Source organism: Perissodus microlepis, chromosome 16, assembly GCF_051167445.1.
Source record: "Perissodus microlepis isolate ML-2025 ecotype Zambia chromosome 16, ASM5116744v1, whole genome shotgun sequence".
NCBI lineage: Eukaryota > Metazoa > Chordata > Actinopteri > Cichliformes > Cichlidae > Perissodus > Perissodus microlepis.
The window spans coordinates 15584010-15600791 of record NC_140476.1 but is presented as its reverse complement, the minus strand read 5'-3'; the positions used below and the strand labels follow the sequence as shown (position 1 = coordinate 15600791).

Genomic DNA, 16782 nt, shown 5'->3' with positions numbered 1-16782 from the left:
GAAGGGAAATGAGGAAGAAAAGCCTGAGGTATGCAAAATTACACAAAAACTTTACTGAAAACCAGTGACAACAGGTCGTTAAAGAGTGAACAATCCAAATGTGAAATGCTTGTTTCAAATCCATCATCCAATATATGGATGCAGAAGAAGGACTGTTGTATCTGACATTTACCACAAGCCATAGCACTTTGCTGTGGATTAAACAGATTGCTGTGTAGGCTGGACTAACTGCATGACTGATTAGACAGCGGACACAGATTGAATTAAGTTTTTCATGCAACGATTCCACAGATTCCATTATTTAATCTCTTTATTTATTTATAGTTGAAAAATACACTACTGTGGCATCCACTGTGGTTTTCTGGGAGGATGGAGTAAAATATATCTTTGCTTAAGGTTTCAGAGAACTGAGCATATGCACTGCATGTGGTAGGACTCATATTTTCTGAAGGTCTACAGAAAGTAAATGCCTATTTCTGGCTACTCTGTTTTGAGACAATGAGCTGAAATGTATTCTTATTTAGAAGTGGAAAGTAGTGAGATGAGATGATCTAAAGTGAGTGAGATTTCCATGATGCCACAGGAACAGATTTACATGTGAAAAAAGTTGTGTTGTTGCTTGCTTGCTACAACCTACAAAGCAGCTTTCTGCCACTAGCTCTGGGATGTGTTGTGCAGCCCTTTACTGTGTAATCTTACCAAATATTAATAACAGTGGGGCAAAAAAAAACCCATAGAACCGACACAAATCACACATTGAACATTTTAATAGAGAAGTTATTGAAGGGCTGTCGTACTGAACTCGAGCTGTGTAGTGAAGTATTTTTAAAATATAAAAATATAAGGCGTTCATATTAGAAAGTCTTCTTTAAAAGGATCACACAACAAACTGAGCAGCGTACAACGAACATTTTTATTTAATTTCTACTTCTACAAGTTAATAAAAACATCTAAACACTGGAATGTTATAAAATGCAGGTTTTAAACTGCAACTTCTGAACAAGTTGTTAGCTGTAAACACAAAGACCAGATCATTTATATTAGACGCTCCTGAAAATGTTACAGATCTCACATCCTGAATGCTATTCAGTGCCTCTGTAAGTGCTTTGCGCTGTCATTTAAAAGCTGAGCTGCGCTGCATCCTTCACCACAGAGTTCAAGGCACTGAGATCTCTCAAGAGAGAGGACACCCCCACACAATACCACAGATCCCCAGAGCGGTCTGCAGGAGCACTGAAAGACTCAATCTCCACTCCCTCTGTGGCCAACACTCCTAAACAAAGAACAATTGAAGAGAGAAAATAGGTGTGAATGGAAAGAAAAGAAACATTGGTGAAGGTTACAATTTAGTTCTCATAACTCAGGGCCAGCTTTCATCTAAATTCAAACTCAAAAACAAATGTGCGTAAAGAAGCAGTTGAGGAAAAACAACAAGAATGCATGCTTTGTTTTCAGACACACATTTTAACAGACATGCAAACTATCTACCACCAACCTAAACTTTCCATTTAATTGTTCTGAAGTGAGAAACAATTTTGACTCTTTATATTGTGTTTAAGGTTACTGCCTTAGCCTCCAAAACTGATGGAACTAATGGAAGTCATAAATTAATTTGTAAAAGACTGAAAAGAAACTTTTCTCAGTTACTGATTGTGAATGTTGAATATACATTTGAATATACAATGAGGGAGAGTTTGTGCATTCTTTCTATTGTCCAGCAGGTGGCGACTCTATTGCACTACTGGGTTGGACCTGCTTTTTCTCTCGCTTAATACTTTGTTGCATGGATTCAAACAGGGGCTGAAACAAACCAATATTGATATGATAGAATTGCACAGTTGCTACAGATTTGTTGGCAGCACATCTGTGTTTCCACCATGTCCCAAAGCTGCTCTGAGATCTGATGACTGTGGAGGCCATTTGTGTACAGTGAAATCTTTTATATTCACAGATTATAGTTTTGATGTCTACATTTTCTTACCAGCCAGTGAGGACAGGAGTTGAGGATTCGCGGGGGCCTTAAAGAACAGCAGATTTCCAGTGAGAGAGATGGGCTGTCTGAACACGCTGTTGCACAGCTCCAGGAGGACAGGCGCTCCACCTTGAACTGAACCGCTGGCTTTGTAGCTGCAGCCATTGGCCGCAATCTCCACCTTACACACGCCTTCAGCGGCCCCGGCAGATGCACAGTGGGCCTGGTAAACCTGAAGAAGTTGAGATAAAGGAAAAAGATTTATTTGACATATATTCCACTTGTTTTTCTCATGTTTTATTTGCCTGAATAAATTGACGGTGTACCGTGATTCCAGTTTCCTTAGCTAAGCTCAGCGCGTTGATGAGGTTCGGGCAACATCCTGATTCATCATTGAGTAAACCCACCAGCACAGCTGAAGTCATGTAACCAGTGGAGGACTTCATGCAATCCCCTGGTTTGTAGAGCAGAGTGCAAAAAGCTTTTAATTACAGGCAAAATATTTTAAAGTAAAACTGTTTTAGAAAAAAAAAAGACAAAAGAAATTACACAGAAATGATATTCCTATAATAGCTTATAAACCCACACGACTGATTGGACAGTTTCACTGTGACACCAGCAGAGGGAGGAAAAACTGCTTCCTAGTATTTTTCCTTCCTATGAGATGAACTCTCCTTGAGGTCGCTTGGTTACAGGAAACTGGTTAAACCAGAAATGTTACCTTGTGTAGTAATTTGAACGTGACTGAATGGTTTCTTAGACGCGCTGAAAGACTGAAGAACAGATCCAACGGCTTCTCCGAGTTTAATCAGTTGCTGCGACTCCTGGGAGAACGTGCTAGCCAAGACCTGAGCATTTACCTGCATAAGGAGAACAGTTTAAAATCTGTTACAAAATCATTCTTTTTTTTAAAAAAAAGGTTATAATTATTTATTTTAGTTGAGGGTTAATTTTTTTTTACCAATACCCTCCAAATGTGATCAAACTGGATTATCTACTGATACTGTTTCCTGCTCAGTCTCTGTTTCTTTGTAGGTATCACCACTGTTTGCTTTATGTTTTTTGTACAAAACAAACAATAAAATATATCAGTTTTAAAGCTCCAGATGTCCAATGTGCAGCTGTCATATTCAAAATAAACTGCAGCTCTCAGGGCACATGGAGTAAAAGAAATAAAGAAAAATTTAACTCACAAATTCCTGAGACTTACGGTTTTCTGCGAGCATTGCTCGCTTGTCTTATTTTCAGAAACAGCGCTGCAGTTTTATTTTTTATATTCTTCACAGCTTTATAATCATCTGCTTATCTGATAATACTTGACATATTCTGCTGTCCATTTTGTGCAGATGAAAAGTGAAATGATGCATCAAATTCCCATTTTATGGCAAGTGTGGACAGAACCCGAAGCAGAAAGCCTGGCTTAACGAAGAAAGCTAATAACCACTGCTGTGATATCCATTAGGTTCCTGGTTTCTTCTGACCTGCTGCACGACAATCTGTAAAACAGTCCACTACTTCCTGTACAGATAACTGTGGGTATGAAGTCTGATTTGTTGATAGTGATGCTTTTGAAGCTTGAGAATATTTAGGCTTCTTTAGCGATTCATTTTACACAAATCCGCCAAACAAGCACTTCAGTAGCCCTTTAGCAAATTTATAACTCTGGTCTGAGGAGTTATTTTTTAAACACAGTATTAAGAAGAGCATGTAGGACTTACTGCTCCGACCAGGTTCTTTCCCTTCACCATGTCCACGATCTGCAGGGCAATGTCCTCCCCACAGCGAGCCTGAGCCTCCTTCGTACTGGCTCCCAGGTGAGGGCAGCTGATGACATTGGGATGCTCCACCAGTGAGTGGTTCTTAGGTGGCTCCTGTAGCCAAAAACATAAAGACAATGTGAAATTTAAGCAACAACATCTCTTTATTTAATAAAAAAAAAAGTCAATCAATCAATTTGACAAAAAGAAAAACCTCCACAAAGACGTCGAGGCCTGCTCCTCCACACTGTCCAGACTCCAAGGCTCTGAGCAGAGCCTCCTCATCGATGATGCCCCCTCTTGCACAGTTCACAACCTTCACGCCTTTCTTGCACTTGGCAAAGCTTTCATCGTTAAGCAGACCTTGGGAACATCAAAGAGAAATTCCACATCTTGCTGATGGACTTTGCGCCACCGTTATAATCGACCGACATATGATTGGTGTTTAGCTCACCGACAGTAGAGGGCAACAGGGGAGTGTGGACAGTGATGTAGTCACACTGGGGCCAGAGCTGCTCCAGAGACATCTGTTCCACTCCCCAGCTGGCTGACACCTCTGGAGGAGTGATTGGATCATAGCCAATAGTCTGTTAAGGAGAAAACAACCTGTCATCTTTTTATGTCTGTTTATTTTAAATATCACAGTAACTGTGAGCAGATATTGTCCAATCGTATGCTGACCTTCATGCCAAATGACTGCATCCTCGAGGCGACCTCCTTTCCTATTCTTCCAAGTCCGACTATTCCGAGCACTTTGCCGTACAGCTCTGCGCCCATGAACTGAAAAATCGGAAGCAAAACAATGACCCACCTCCAAAAATCTCAAAGTACACAGATCCAAGTGTCCCATCTGATTATTCACAACTGAGTGGACAATGGAGCCAACCATGCAACAGTAATGGCTTGATGCTCCCAGTGCAAACAGCCGTTCAAACAGCACACTGGAGAGCAAGCGAAAATGCTTTTACCTTCTTGCGATCCCAGTTTCCTTGCTTCATTGACATCGCTGCTTGTGGCACATTTCTGAAAACAGATCAACGTAATAATGGAATATTACTGCACTTCAATTAGAACCACACAGCTTCTCGGCAATTGTTCAGAAATGACATGACTCGTCTTGCCTTGAGAGGCTCATGAGCAGAGCACACGTCAGCTCAGCAGCACTGATCGTGTTGCCACTCGGCGTGCTGCAGAAAAACACAGTTATAAAGTAAAGTCAGTGGTATACTGGAACTGCACAGTGAAGAAAATCTGCATTTAAACTGGAGGCTTACTTCATGACAATAATGCCCTTTTTGGTGGCGGCAGGAACATCTACGTTGTCCACACCGGTCCCAGCTCTTCCAATAATTTTGAGATTATTAGCAGCACTGATAACATCAGCTGTTACCTTGGTTGCAGATCTAACCACGAGGCCATCATAGTCCTGAGATTCAGAAAGAAGCAGAGCTGTTTTAAATACACCCAATAGTTCACACAGAGTCAATGGGTGTCAGTTATTTTGAGCAGCATAAAAACTGTGAACCAGTCAAAAATCCTATGCCAGGATATGATATACTTACTAAATAATTCTCATTAATTCCTCATTTCTAACACTGATCTTTGGCCTGTTTTATGCCAAATGATTTACCTCTGTCCAACCAGAAGTGCTACAAGACAGGTTATAGTGGGATTTTTTCCCCTGTTACAATGTAACATGGACTTCTATAGTTTCCCATTGCCAGGGGGACACCTGTTAACCATGCAAATAACTTTTTTCCACAATAAAATGTGATTTTATCTCTCTGTCTGTGTCATGTCATGTGCCATGACATGACACAGACAGGTGTTGTTTCAGGTGCCGAGTTCTGGGTTTGAATCTGCCCCAAGATCATTCACTGTGTGTCTTTTTCCTGCTCTCAGATTTCCCTCTCTTCTTTCCACTTTCCTGTCTAAATACAGACTAAAAAGCTAAAACAAAACAAAACAAAACAAACAAACAAAGATCTTAAAGATTTTTTTTTTAAATGGTTGAAACTGCAGCAGTCAAAACTGATCAGGCTGCAAAATGACATCTGACTGATAACGTTGCTAAATAGTTGTCAGCAGAGTGCCAAACAACATCTGGTTCGTGTACACACACTACTATTACCAAATGTTATTCTTATTAACTATAAAGGACACTTTTAAGCCGCTTATGTTGATCTTCATGTAAATTCTATCCCATTTGTTGCATGTTGATTTATTAGCCTGTGTTGCAGCCAGTTATTAGATCAGTTAGCTCAGTGTGAGAGATGAACACTTTGAGTTACCCTTGTGGTGTATATTCTTGACTTATTTTATTCTAGAGGACAAAAGCATAATAAATCATTTAAAAATTCTTGAATAGAAGCTTTTTCTTGCTAGAAAGCCCAACAAGGATGTACAGGCATTATTTAAGCAATACAGCCAGTCCATTTTCATCTCAGAGCTTTTTTTTTTTTTTTTTTCAATTTAAGACTAGATGCTGAATTTTTTAAAAATAAATACATTTTGGACTATGGGGGCTCCAAAAGGCTCACAGCCCCAGGGTGTACAATAATGTTAAGACACCCCTGCAGGGGCCTCATGTCATTTAGGGCACCAGAAGTTTTAGAGCCAGCCCTGTACAGTCCATTCAGCTTGTATGAGAACAGCTCATTATTTCTAATCTGACAAATTGAATTTGTTCAAATATTCTTAGACATACACACATTGGCTCTGTGGAGAAAATGTGGGATTAATGGAATAGTTTGGGTTGGGGGTCGAAGTGGAATCAATAGCCGCCCGATGCACTTGCAGCAGATAGGAGGTCTGACCGTGCGGCAATAGTCACAACACCACGAATGAGTTGCATCAGCTTCACAATGGGCGGTACTAACCGAATAAATCAGTTTTTAGCTGGCTGCCGGGATCATTTAATTACACGTGTCAGGTTGAATTGTGTTACGGAATTAAAAATTCCGGCTGCTAGTCCGCAAAAACTTTTTTAGGTGTGCAGGGGCACATGCACACCAATTAGAGCGAAAGCGGCTTTAGACTAAACTTTATAGAAACCTGCTTGGTAGGAAGAAAAAAAATAAACCCGACAGCGGGTGCATGTGAAGAAATCACGCAATATAACGCAGAGTGCCATTACTACCTTTATCTCCGCGATTAATTCATCCTTAGTCATGTTCTGCTTCTCCGTGACTCGGATGCCATTTTCCTCCAGAATCGCCTTGCAGCGAGGGTCGACACTTTCACTAATCAGCACGGTTTTGATGGAGATCGGGGCCATCTTGGTGTTTTCTCTGCGGGTCGCTCGTTGGTGGGCCACCGGTGGGTGCTGAGTGATCTGGGAGAAGAGATGGATGGATGGATCGGGGAGTTGCTTTTTTTTTTTTTTTCCTTCTGCCGGTTTTGAATGGTTGTCTCTGATTTAAGACGCCCCCTTTCTACGTGGATCCGCCTGCAGCATTTGCAAAGTCAAATCCGAACAATGCATACTGGAAATCCTGGAAATGGCCTGCATTCAAAATAAAAGTGCAGAAGTACTCTAACTGAGGCTAATACTGGCTTTTGGTTTGTAAGACTACACGTAGTGCTGGTTCAAGGTTAGCAACAGCCTCCTGTTAAAATGGATCAGCGTTATTTATTATTTTGCATATTTGTCACACATACATGTAAATACAAAAAGCAGTTTTTAAACCATAATTCAAATTATTAAGTGAAAAAAAGCTATTCCTAAACCTGATAACTACTTGTGCCACTTCTGCAGCAAGAACTGCAATCAAGCTTTTGTGATAACTGGCAATGAGTCTTTCACATTTCACATGGAGGAATTTTGGCCCACTCTTCTTTGCAGAAATGCTTTAACTGAGCCACAGTGGGAGACGTTTGGTGTGAATAGCCAGTTTAAGGTCAGGTCAAAGCATCTCAATCTTCCATCTAACCTTCCTTTTATTTTTTGGGGACATTCAGTAGTGGACTTGCTGGTGTGCTTCATATCACTGTCCTGCTGGATATAACCATGTGGCAAAATTCGCAGCAGAATTCGTGGTTCCATTAAATACAGCAAAGCCGCCACAGGCTATCACACTACCACCACCATGCTGATGTGATGTTTTGTTTTGTTTTTAAATGAAATGCTGTATTAGTTTTATGTCAGATTTAACGGGACTCAAAGCTTCATAAAAATTCAACTCATATTATATAAGGTTTCTTTTGGTGAATGTGAGATGAGCCTTTGTGTTCTTTTTGCTCAGCAGTGAGTTTCTCTTTGGAGTTCTCCCATGGATGATATTTTTTACCCAGTCTCTTTCTTATTATTAAATAATGAATGCTGACTTTAACTGAGGCAGGTGAGGCCTGCAGTTGAATTATTTTATGACCTCCTGGAGTCATGTCATGGAAGCACCTGAAAAAGCAGAACGCAGTCATTTGGAGTAATTTTCATTTCCATTTTCAGATGGATAGATGTCAATGACTTTGTTTCTCAGCTGTTTCTTTAGATTTTGAGAGCTTTTAGCCTTCTTCACGTTGTCAGACAGGTTCTATTTAAGTGATTTCTGGATTCAACAAGTCTGGCAGCAATAAGGCTTCGTATTAGCTAATGAAGCTTAACTTTCCAAAATCAGTGGTTTATCACAGTTAATTCATTATTCCTTTTCATATAGGGCCAGGCTTGTAAACTTTTTTCCCTTGATAAATGAAATCCTCATTTAAAAATTTCTATTTACTTGGATTTTATTTGGATAGGGTGTTTTATTTTGTACATACTTTTATTTGTCAACTTGAGATTTTCTTTAATTGATTGCTAGCTTTTATTTTATATGATGGGATAGGATATATTTCCTTTATGGCAAAGATGGAAAATGCTTTTGTTAGAGCAGTTAAAAACTAAGACAAACACACAATACATATAAGAAATAGTGCCAATAAGTAGAATGATATGTTGCTGAATAAAAAAGAATAGGACAAAAATATATCAATAAGTATAAAACTAATCTAAACAGATACATATACTGAAGGGAAATGAGTGTAAACTGAAATAAAAATAATATATAAAAAGGTAAAATATTGTAAGTTCAATAGAGCAGCAATGGCTTATTAAATGTAATACAAGCAGTATAGCAACTATCAGATGATATTAAGGTTACTCAGTGTAGCTTATCCATACACCAATCCCTAACTCGAGACTCTAAACGATGCATAGTTTTTAGTTATACCAGGGATAATATATGAATTGTATGCTGTACAAATTAGAAAAAATGAAATTGAAAGATTGCAAATAAAAGTAAACACATAAACCACATTCATAGCTGGAAAGGGATACATCTTTAGTTTGTATACTATGAAGTACTTTACCTTTACTAAGTAGAAACAGTAGAAAAATATTATTCTTAGCCTGTCTCCGACGTTCAGTGAAACTCTGCTACAAATTGAAAACAAATTCTAATCATGAGGTGTTGATTATGCTTATTTCTAGATCCATATTTTGTTTCTCAGAGTTTACCAGCATAGCCTTGTATGAAACACAGTTCAGAATAACCTTCAAAACTCTATCAGATAACTGAGTATAAACTATAACAGCTGAAACATAAGCAGCAAAGTAAAGGATCTGAGAGATGTGATCACCTAAAGATCAAATTGGTCCATAACTCTCCCCATTTAACAGTAAGTCAGGTCAGGCGAGTCTTAATTCAACAGACACTGTTCATCACCTGACTCATTAGGCAGCACATGACAGGCCATGTTTCACTGCTGGCTCAGTAAATTTAGCACATCTGTCATGGTCACACAGCTGCATATGCCTAAAGAACCAGATTTTACAATGGATTTCATAGACCAAGATCTTAAACAAGAGTAAAGACAACAAAATGACTTAATCTGAAATTGCCAGGAGTCCTATTACAAACCAGAATCACTGTCCAAATCAGAGACTCCATCTTTGTCATCAGATTTCCCATCATGTTTAATTAGTATACTGTAAATAAAAACTTTATGAACCATTCATCTATTACTTTCAGTTACTCTTTTAACATTTTTTCACAACTACAGGCTTTATCAGTGGGCATATTTTGACACATCAGAGTAGTAAAAGTAGTAAAAACTGAGCCCTAACTGTCAGCACGTGAATCACAGGAGGACTCAGCCTGAAGACTCTGCAATAAGAAAAACTTTACCTGCTTGTTGTTTTTAATAAACCAAACATTGTACTTTACAGGGTTCTGGTCTATGTTTGTAAGAAGAAGAAAAAAACAAATTTGTACAAAGTACAAATGTGGTGCTTAGAAAAAATTAATTTACATATTTGATGTTGTTTTAAACCATAGACAAGATTGTTCTTTCTAAGTTTAGACAATCACTTTTCTCCTCTTGGTGTCAGTGAGATAACTGAACATGCATCCCCATGCAGAAATTGTGTATAACTGAGGAAAGATCACAAAAAAAGTGTGTCACGCCATTCATTTTCCCTAGTTTATTACATAATGAATTCAGAGTGTATACGAGTGTGTATATATACACTTGACTGCGGTATAAAAAACTGTTGTAGATCAATGGATTTATTGCCTACTAATTTGAGAAAAACAGAGCTTTCTCTCTGTGTTCACATGCTCCAGTTGCCGGTGTTCCGGCTAATCACTTCCTGAGCCCCGCTGACCCTCCGAGGGCTCTGCCTATCAGTATTCAGAGGATGATTCTGATTGGTTCCGTCATTGCCTGGATACCACGCAACAAACTCAGGCTACGTAGAGCGGACAGTCTGACGAACGCCAGCTTTCAACTATTTTAAAAGAAAAGAAAACCTTTACTTTGTTTTTTGTGTTTGACATTATTTTCTATAATAGTAGCCACTCCATCCGATAGGAATGGCAGCGGTGGTTCTGTACGGCCGTCGTAGAGGAGCTAGTAAAAACGGTGAGAGCCAAACAAACATTTCAAAGTTTATTCAGTGTAGTTATATAGTTAACCTTTGCTACCAGAGCCGTTTTAAGCCATTATTGAACCAAAAACTCTAGATGGAGCCGAATGTAATGCTCATTTATTTAAGCTATTTGTTTGTCGAGGCTATTAGCCTATAAGTGCTTTTGATTTTAAATTTTGAAAGTCTTTCCAAGATCCTGCTTCACTTCACTTCAATCAAGAAGTACAGCCAGGAAAGTCAGGTAGACAAGTGGGATGTTGTGGTTTCTTCTCTATATGAGTATAATATCTTCTAGGGACGTAGTAGGAACCTTGGTGTGATCAGTGGTTGCTGTAGCACATGTTCCAGTGGTAATTTCTTTATTAATGTGTCAGCAGATGAAGCCATTAGAGCTATGCAGCCACCAGACCTCCGACATGTTACTGTCTTAAGTAAGACTGAATGGCTGAGGATTCAAGATGAACTGTGTGGGGTTAATAAAGAAGAGAAGAGAATAAGAGAAGCAGCTAAACAGCGAGAGAACCTACACCTGCAGTCACAGGAGGTGGTGAAACTTTGGCCTGATACCCTCCATGTAAGTTCCATGTTGAGAGATATTTCCTAAGATTAGATTTATACTAATAAAGTCATGTGCACTTGCTAGGTTGAAAAGAGCTGGAACACAAAGGCAAAAACACACTGCATCTTACGTACACTTATGTCTTGTCACAGGGACAAAGGCTGAAAAGGCTGCAGGAAAAGAAGATTCGAAAGGAAATTGAGGAGGAGCAAATGAGACTGGCTGATTTAGAAGAAGCAAAATACCAGGAGCAGAGGCGGAAGGAGATTATTGAAAAAGCCAAGACTCAGCTCTACTGTCAAACCGACAGAGTCAAAGGACTACATGTTAGTCTCGCTTATGCATTATTATGCCACTTGTGTATAAAACTGCACAATTTCACCTAACAAATGATGACTACTTCCTCCACAGAGTGCACTCCTGCTGACAGAGGTGCTGAAGGAGAGGGATGCTCAGATTGACATTAAACAAAGAAGAAAGAGTGCCAATATAGATGTGGACAAAGCATATCTGCATATGGTACAGACTAGAGAGGATGAAGCCTCGAAACAGGAGCAGGAGAAGGCAATGCAGAGGAAGCTTGTGAGACAGGTTGCTGCAGAAGACCTGAGAAACCAGTAAGACCTAACAATCAGGCTCCAGCTGTATGTGTTAAGAATTTAAAATCCCCAAAACACCACAACCCCAGGACAATGACAATTATATGATTACTTTTCCTCAGAATAAAAGAAAATGAGCTGCTGAGAGAGCGACAGAAGCTGGAGAGCAAGAAGGATGGAGACGAAATCCAGCGTCTCCAAGCGCTGCATCAGCTGGAGCGAAGGATGGAGGCAGAAAGACAAGCAAATCAGAAAAGAAGCCTCATGCAAGCTCGCCAGGTAGGCTCATATCTGAATCTTATCTAGTATTTAGTTCACTGGACATTAAGTTTATTTAATGCATTTTACAGGAGCATATCACCAACAGAGACCTCATAAGAGCCACAGATGCTCAGAAACAGGAAGCTGAAGAGGAGCAAAGGAAACTGTTTCTCTCTACTAAGCAAAAAATCATCAAGTTACGTAAAGAAAAAGAAAAAGAGCTGCTTAGGTAAGACAGAGTAAAACAGTATATATCAATAAATAGCTCTGGATCAAAGTCTCTCCAGTGCTACATCTTCTTAAATATAATGGATACTCGTATGCATTTTCTTCTCTAGAGAGGCCCAGACACGTAGAGACAGGATCATAAACAAACTGACGGTCACACAGCAGGAGCAAGCTGTCAGCGAGGAGCAGAAGATCGCAAAGGCTGTCGCAGAGAGCGAGGCAAAACAGGCGCAGCAGCAGCTGGAGGAGGATGAGAAGAAAGCTGCAATGTTGAAGTCCATCAGTGTACACAGAGAGCTAATGGTATCTCAAACCAAGCATGAAACATCCAGTGTGTTTCCTCTAAGTCCAATTTTTCTTAATGTCGTGCCATTTCCCCCCCTAACTAACAGTTTTTATTTAAACTTACAAGAAAAAAAACACAATCCTCTCTCCTGCCCCAACACATCTCATCACATAAATGTCTCGTTGTAAATGCATTCTTTATTTTTAATGGACACATTTATAATGGTATTCAACAGTATACAGAAAGTAAGGCAATGCATGATCTTAAATTGAATAAGTCGTACCTTAAATACCTTTTACTGCTCGTACACATTATTTTCCATTCTTTTTCATCCTGTTTCAGACTTTAATCACTTTCCCATGTCTTCTTAAGAGCTTTATTTATGAGCTCAACAGCTTTGGGTGCTTGTAAACTACATGGGTTAGGGTTAGAAGATCCCTGAGTTGCAGATGTTTAAATATTCCAAAGTGGTACACAAGCTCTATTTATTTCAATATACCATCATAGTATATATATCCTCCAATGTGTCTTTTCTGTGTAGAGAAATCCATATTGTTGCTGACAAAATTTAATCATGTCTGTAATGCAAACTGTTTTACCAGAGACAAGAGAAGGAGGAGAAGGACAAAATAGAGAGGAAGAAGGCCCAAGAAGCACTGCAGGCCAAGAAAGAGGCTGACAGAATATTTACTGAGAAGCAGCAACTAAAGGTTAAGAAAATCAGAGAAGAAGAAAGAGAGGTGCAAGACTTCAATGCTGCGCAAATGGTAATGTCGGCCAAAACTTACGTTTTAATCAGAAACTTTGCACCTTCTTCACTGAAACTCGTTTGCCTTTGCCTTGCAAATACAGGCTGAAAAAGGTGCCAGACTTCAGCAGCTGAGAGAACACGAACATGAGTTTGAAGTGAAGAATGCAGAACTCATTGCTGGAGAGGAAAACCGCTTCCAGCAGTACTCACAGCAAATCATCAACGCTGCAGCAGAGGCTCAGCGAAACGTGTTTCCACTTTGTAAAGCTGCGAGGGAAGGGATCGGAGGTGGGTCCGGTCCTGTTTTTAGTGGAGTCAGGCCAAGTTACCTTGTTCAGGACCGCACTGGAGCTCAGATGCCCAAATATGTGTCATTGGCCACCCAGAACATCAAAAAGCTTCACCAAGCTGTAGATATTCAGGATGCCAAGAGAAGACTTGGATTCACATGGTGATAGGTTACATCCAGTTTGAGTGCATTTCCAGAAAGCAGGTTCAGTAAGTGTGAGTTTGTTAACTCTGATATGAGGGAAACACTGTTCCTGAGTCAGGCTGTGTGAACCTAACCTGCTTGCTATCAGGTTTCATGAACAAACTCACAAACCCCTCCTACACCCGAATCAGCCGAAACACTCGGTCTCACATCCACATCCTGAACGCCCTAATGTCACCTGCATTTTGTCCCTGTCAGATTTGGACAGGGAAAAAAATGAAGATTCAAGTATATACATACAATCACTTAAATCTTTTAATAAGTGCTGTTGAAGGTTCTACAATGTATTTTAACTTCACAAGGCCGTTCATTAGTGAACATGTTTGATTAAAACTGGAAGTTTCTCTTTGCCAACATAGAAAGGATTTGTTTGACAGCACTTATTGGATTGACCAATACTCAGAACAATGGCAAAGTCCAAGGAGCTCCAATCCATTCCTAAACAACTGCAGATTCCAGGATCATCAGTTCAAACAACTGTACGCAAGTGCAAGCTCTTCAGATATAGCACACAATGCCATGGTCTGCGTGAAGAACCAAACTGTTACCTCAGATTAGATGAAATCTGTTAAAATGCTCAGCATCAACCCAGTAACCACCAATACTCATGTCTAGAAACTGCTTGAAATGTCCACATCGAAGACAGCTTTACATTCCTGTGAAATGAGAGGGTGACAACCAAGAAAAAAAGCTCCAAACATCTCCAACACCTTCAAACTGAACTGAAATTTGCAGTTGCCCACACGAAAAGCCAAATGCTTTCTAGAAAAAAGGTTTACAGTCAGATGAAACAAAGAATGAGATGACAAGAGGTATGTTTCGAGGAGTAAAAATTAAACTTTCAGACCTACTGTACCAGTTGTCAGGCATGGCGGTGGTACCATCGTGCTCTGGCTGTTTTGCTGTCAGTGGTGCTGGTACATTGCACAATGTGGATAGAATAATGAAGGAAGATTATTGACAAATTCTTCAACTTTATCTCAAATTCAGAGCAAGACCATTGAAACTTGGACACAACTGGGTGTTCCAGCAGGACAATGATCCCAAACACACATAAAAACCAGTGTTGGAAGGAATAAAGCAGGCTGGCATTAAGCTTCTGGGATAGCTTTCTGAAAGTCTGGACCAGAATCCTATTGAAAATCTGTGAACTATGCTTAAAAAAACAAATTTATGCCAGGAAACCAACCATTTTAAACGAACTTCAGCTTGTAGAGCTGCAGCTTGAGGTCTGTTTGAGGTGCAACTTGCTAAGGGACATTTAAGCAAAGATTAGCTGGGGTGCATGTATAATTTTGACCCTGTGTGGTTTAGACAAATCTAAATTAAATTCAAACTTGTGTACTCAGTTCTTGTTTTTTTAAGGTTATTAAAGATGTGTGCTGCACGATCATTTCAACCTGTAAAGATAACAGTTCAAAGAAATCAATAAAAGCCCCAAATTATCATGATGAGTGTAAACTGCACTGTATATTTGAAGTTGTCTGTGATTAAATGGACAAAGCTCTTTTCTCCCATCCGGTTCTTTAATATAAATGTCACGGACCACACTAAGATTCGTATTAGTCCACTGGATTTTAAATAGAGGCTCTGATCTTTATTTATCTGTTGCCATGGTGAATCCTAGTAACGGCGGTCCACTGATGATGGCCTACGAGCTGAACTCAGAGAGAACATACTCAGGTTTTCTGGAACTAAAAACTCAAGAGTTAATCTGCTCAGAGGATTTTGAACCTGCTTTCAAACATGCTAAAAACATCTTGATACTGATTGTGCCTCCTTACTCTCCCTGCGTCCAGGGAGCCCATGTTGTATTTAATAAACCGTAAAGTTTTGAAGGTTTTAGTCATGGTAAACATCCACTAAACGATGAGACCAGTGGTAAAAAGCCATCATTACCAATGTTGAGACTGCCATGGCTTATTTCAAAATATAGAAATCTTCTGTGTCTCAACCTCAACTTTAAAGACAATTTTGTTTATTGTCCAAGTTTAATATATTCTCTTTGTTTTTTCATTGGTCAATTTTGATCTTCTGATGATTTTATTTACTGGCTGTTAGCCACTGCTCCCCTTTAGTTTTTGACAAAATACAAGCAGAGTTGAAGTTCAAAAATAGATCAGAAACAATAACAGTATAATAACTTTTATCTACAGTCAGTGATCAGGAATGAATATGTTCTCATACCACTGTTTTGTTGGTCCCGTATTTTTAAAATGTGAATATTTAATGGCAATATTAAACTAATATATAACTAATATATTGAGGAACAGAAGAGTAATTCACTTTGGTGTCTCAATGCAAGGTCCTTGGCTTGAATCCACTAGCTCATCTGAGCACAGGTAACCATGTGATGAACTGACAATCTGTCCAGCGTGTGCCTGTCTTGCTCTATGACAGCTGAGATAGGCCCCAGACTTCCCACAACTATAGTAACTCAACCTCTTGTGCCCTACTTGCAGTACTTTCATATCCCACTAGGGGGCCATGACACAAACTGTGGGAACCACATGACCACTGCCTTGAAGGGAAAGGGCTACACTAAAACATTGCTGCTTTATGCTGACGTCAGCATCGTTAATATAGAAATGTAGTGTAGTACATTAATCTTTTTGTGTCATTGTGAAGTCATATAATGTTCTACTTAAACAACAACGTTCTAAAGAGCTCAAACAAGGAACGTGCTTATGCGCCCCAATAACTAATATATTGCTCTGAAGTTTGGAGATGATCCAAAGGAAACTTAAGCTTTTTCATAATTAGTATGATCCTGAACTTTAACCTTCAAGCACTATATACTAAAGAATATACTACTATTTATAATTTTTACCCATATGATTTCAGCCAATTCTGCTTCAAACTTTAGCTATATAAACTATAAAACTTGAGATTTTAAGATACTCGAAGTTTCACGTTGCATGAATGTATCAATGTGAGGTTGTGGGGCACTGTGTTATAATACAAAAAGT

The 16782-nt window shown here is 39.3% G+C and overlaps 2 protein-coding genes across 2 annotated transcripts; one reads left to right on the top strand and one right to left on the bottom strand.

The window, feature by feature from the left end:
• Nucleotides 1–894: 894 nt before the first annotated feature.
• phgdh (phosphoglycerate dehydrogenase) lies at nucleotides 895–7184 on the bottom strand. The gene is made up of 12 exons (XM_084908617.1): nucleotides 6869–7184; nucleotides 5004–5155; nucleotides 4851–4916; nucleotides 4698–4752; nucleotides 4411–4509; nucleotides 4184–4316; nucleotides 3944–4092; nucleotides 3691–3843; nucleotides 2694–2832; nucleotides 2299–2426; nucleotides 1982–2204; nucleotides 895–1273 (listed from the first exon to the last, which is right to left on the bottom strand). The coding sequence occupies exons 1-12, from the start codon at nucleotides 7004–7006 to the stop codon at nucleotides 1119–1121; spliced, it is 1590 nt and encodes a 529-aa protein (XP_084764743.1). The 5' UTR covers nucleotides 7007–7184; the 3' UTR covers nucleotides 895–1118.
• A 3198-nt stretch (nucleotides 7185–10382) lies between these two features.
• cfap210 (cilia and flagella associated protein 210) lies at nucleotides 10383–15264 on the top strand. The gene is made up of 9 exons (XM_084908912.1): nucleotides 10383–10629; nucleotides 11014–11210; nucleotides 11348–11521; nucleotides 11607–11812; nucleotides 11917–12073; nucleotides 12145–12284; nucleotides 12394–12586; nucleotides 13172–13336; nucleotides 13422–15264. The coding sequence occupies exons 1-9, from the start codon at nucleotides 10581–10583 to the stop codon at nucleotides 13773–13775; spliced, it is 1635 nt and encodes a 544-aa protein (XP_084765038.1). The 5' UTR covers nucleotides 10383–10580; the 3' UTR covers nucleotides 13776–15264.
• The last annotated feature ends 1518 nt before the right edge of the window (nucleotides 15265–16782 follow it).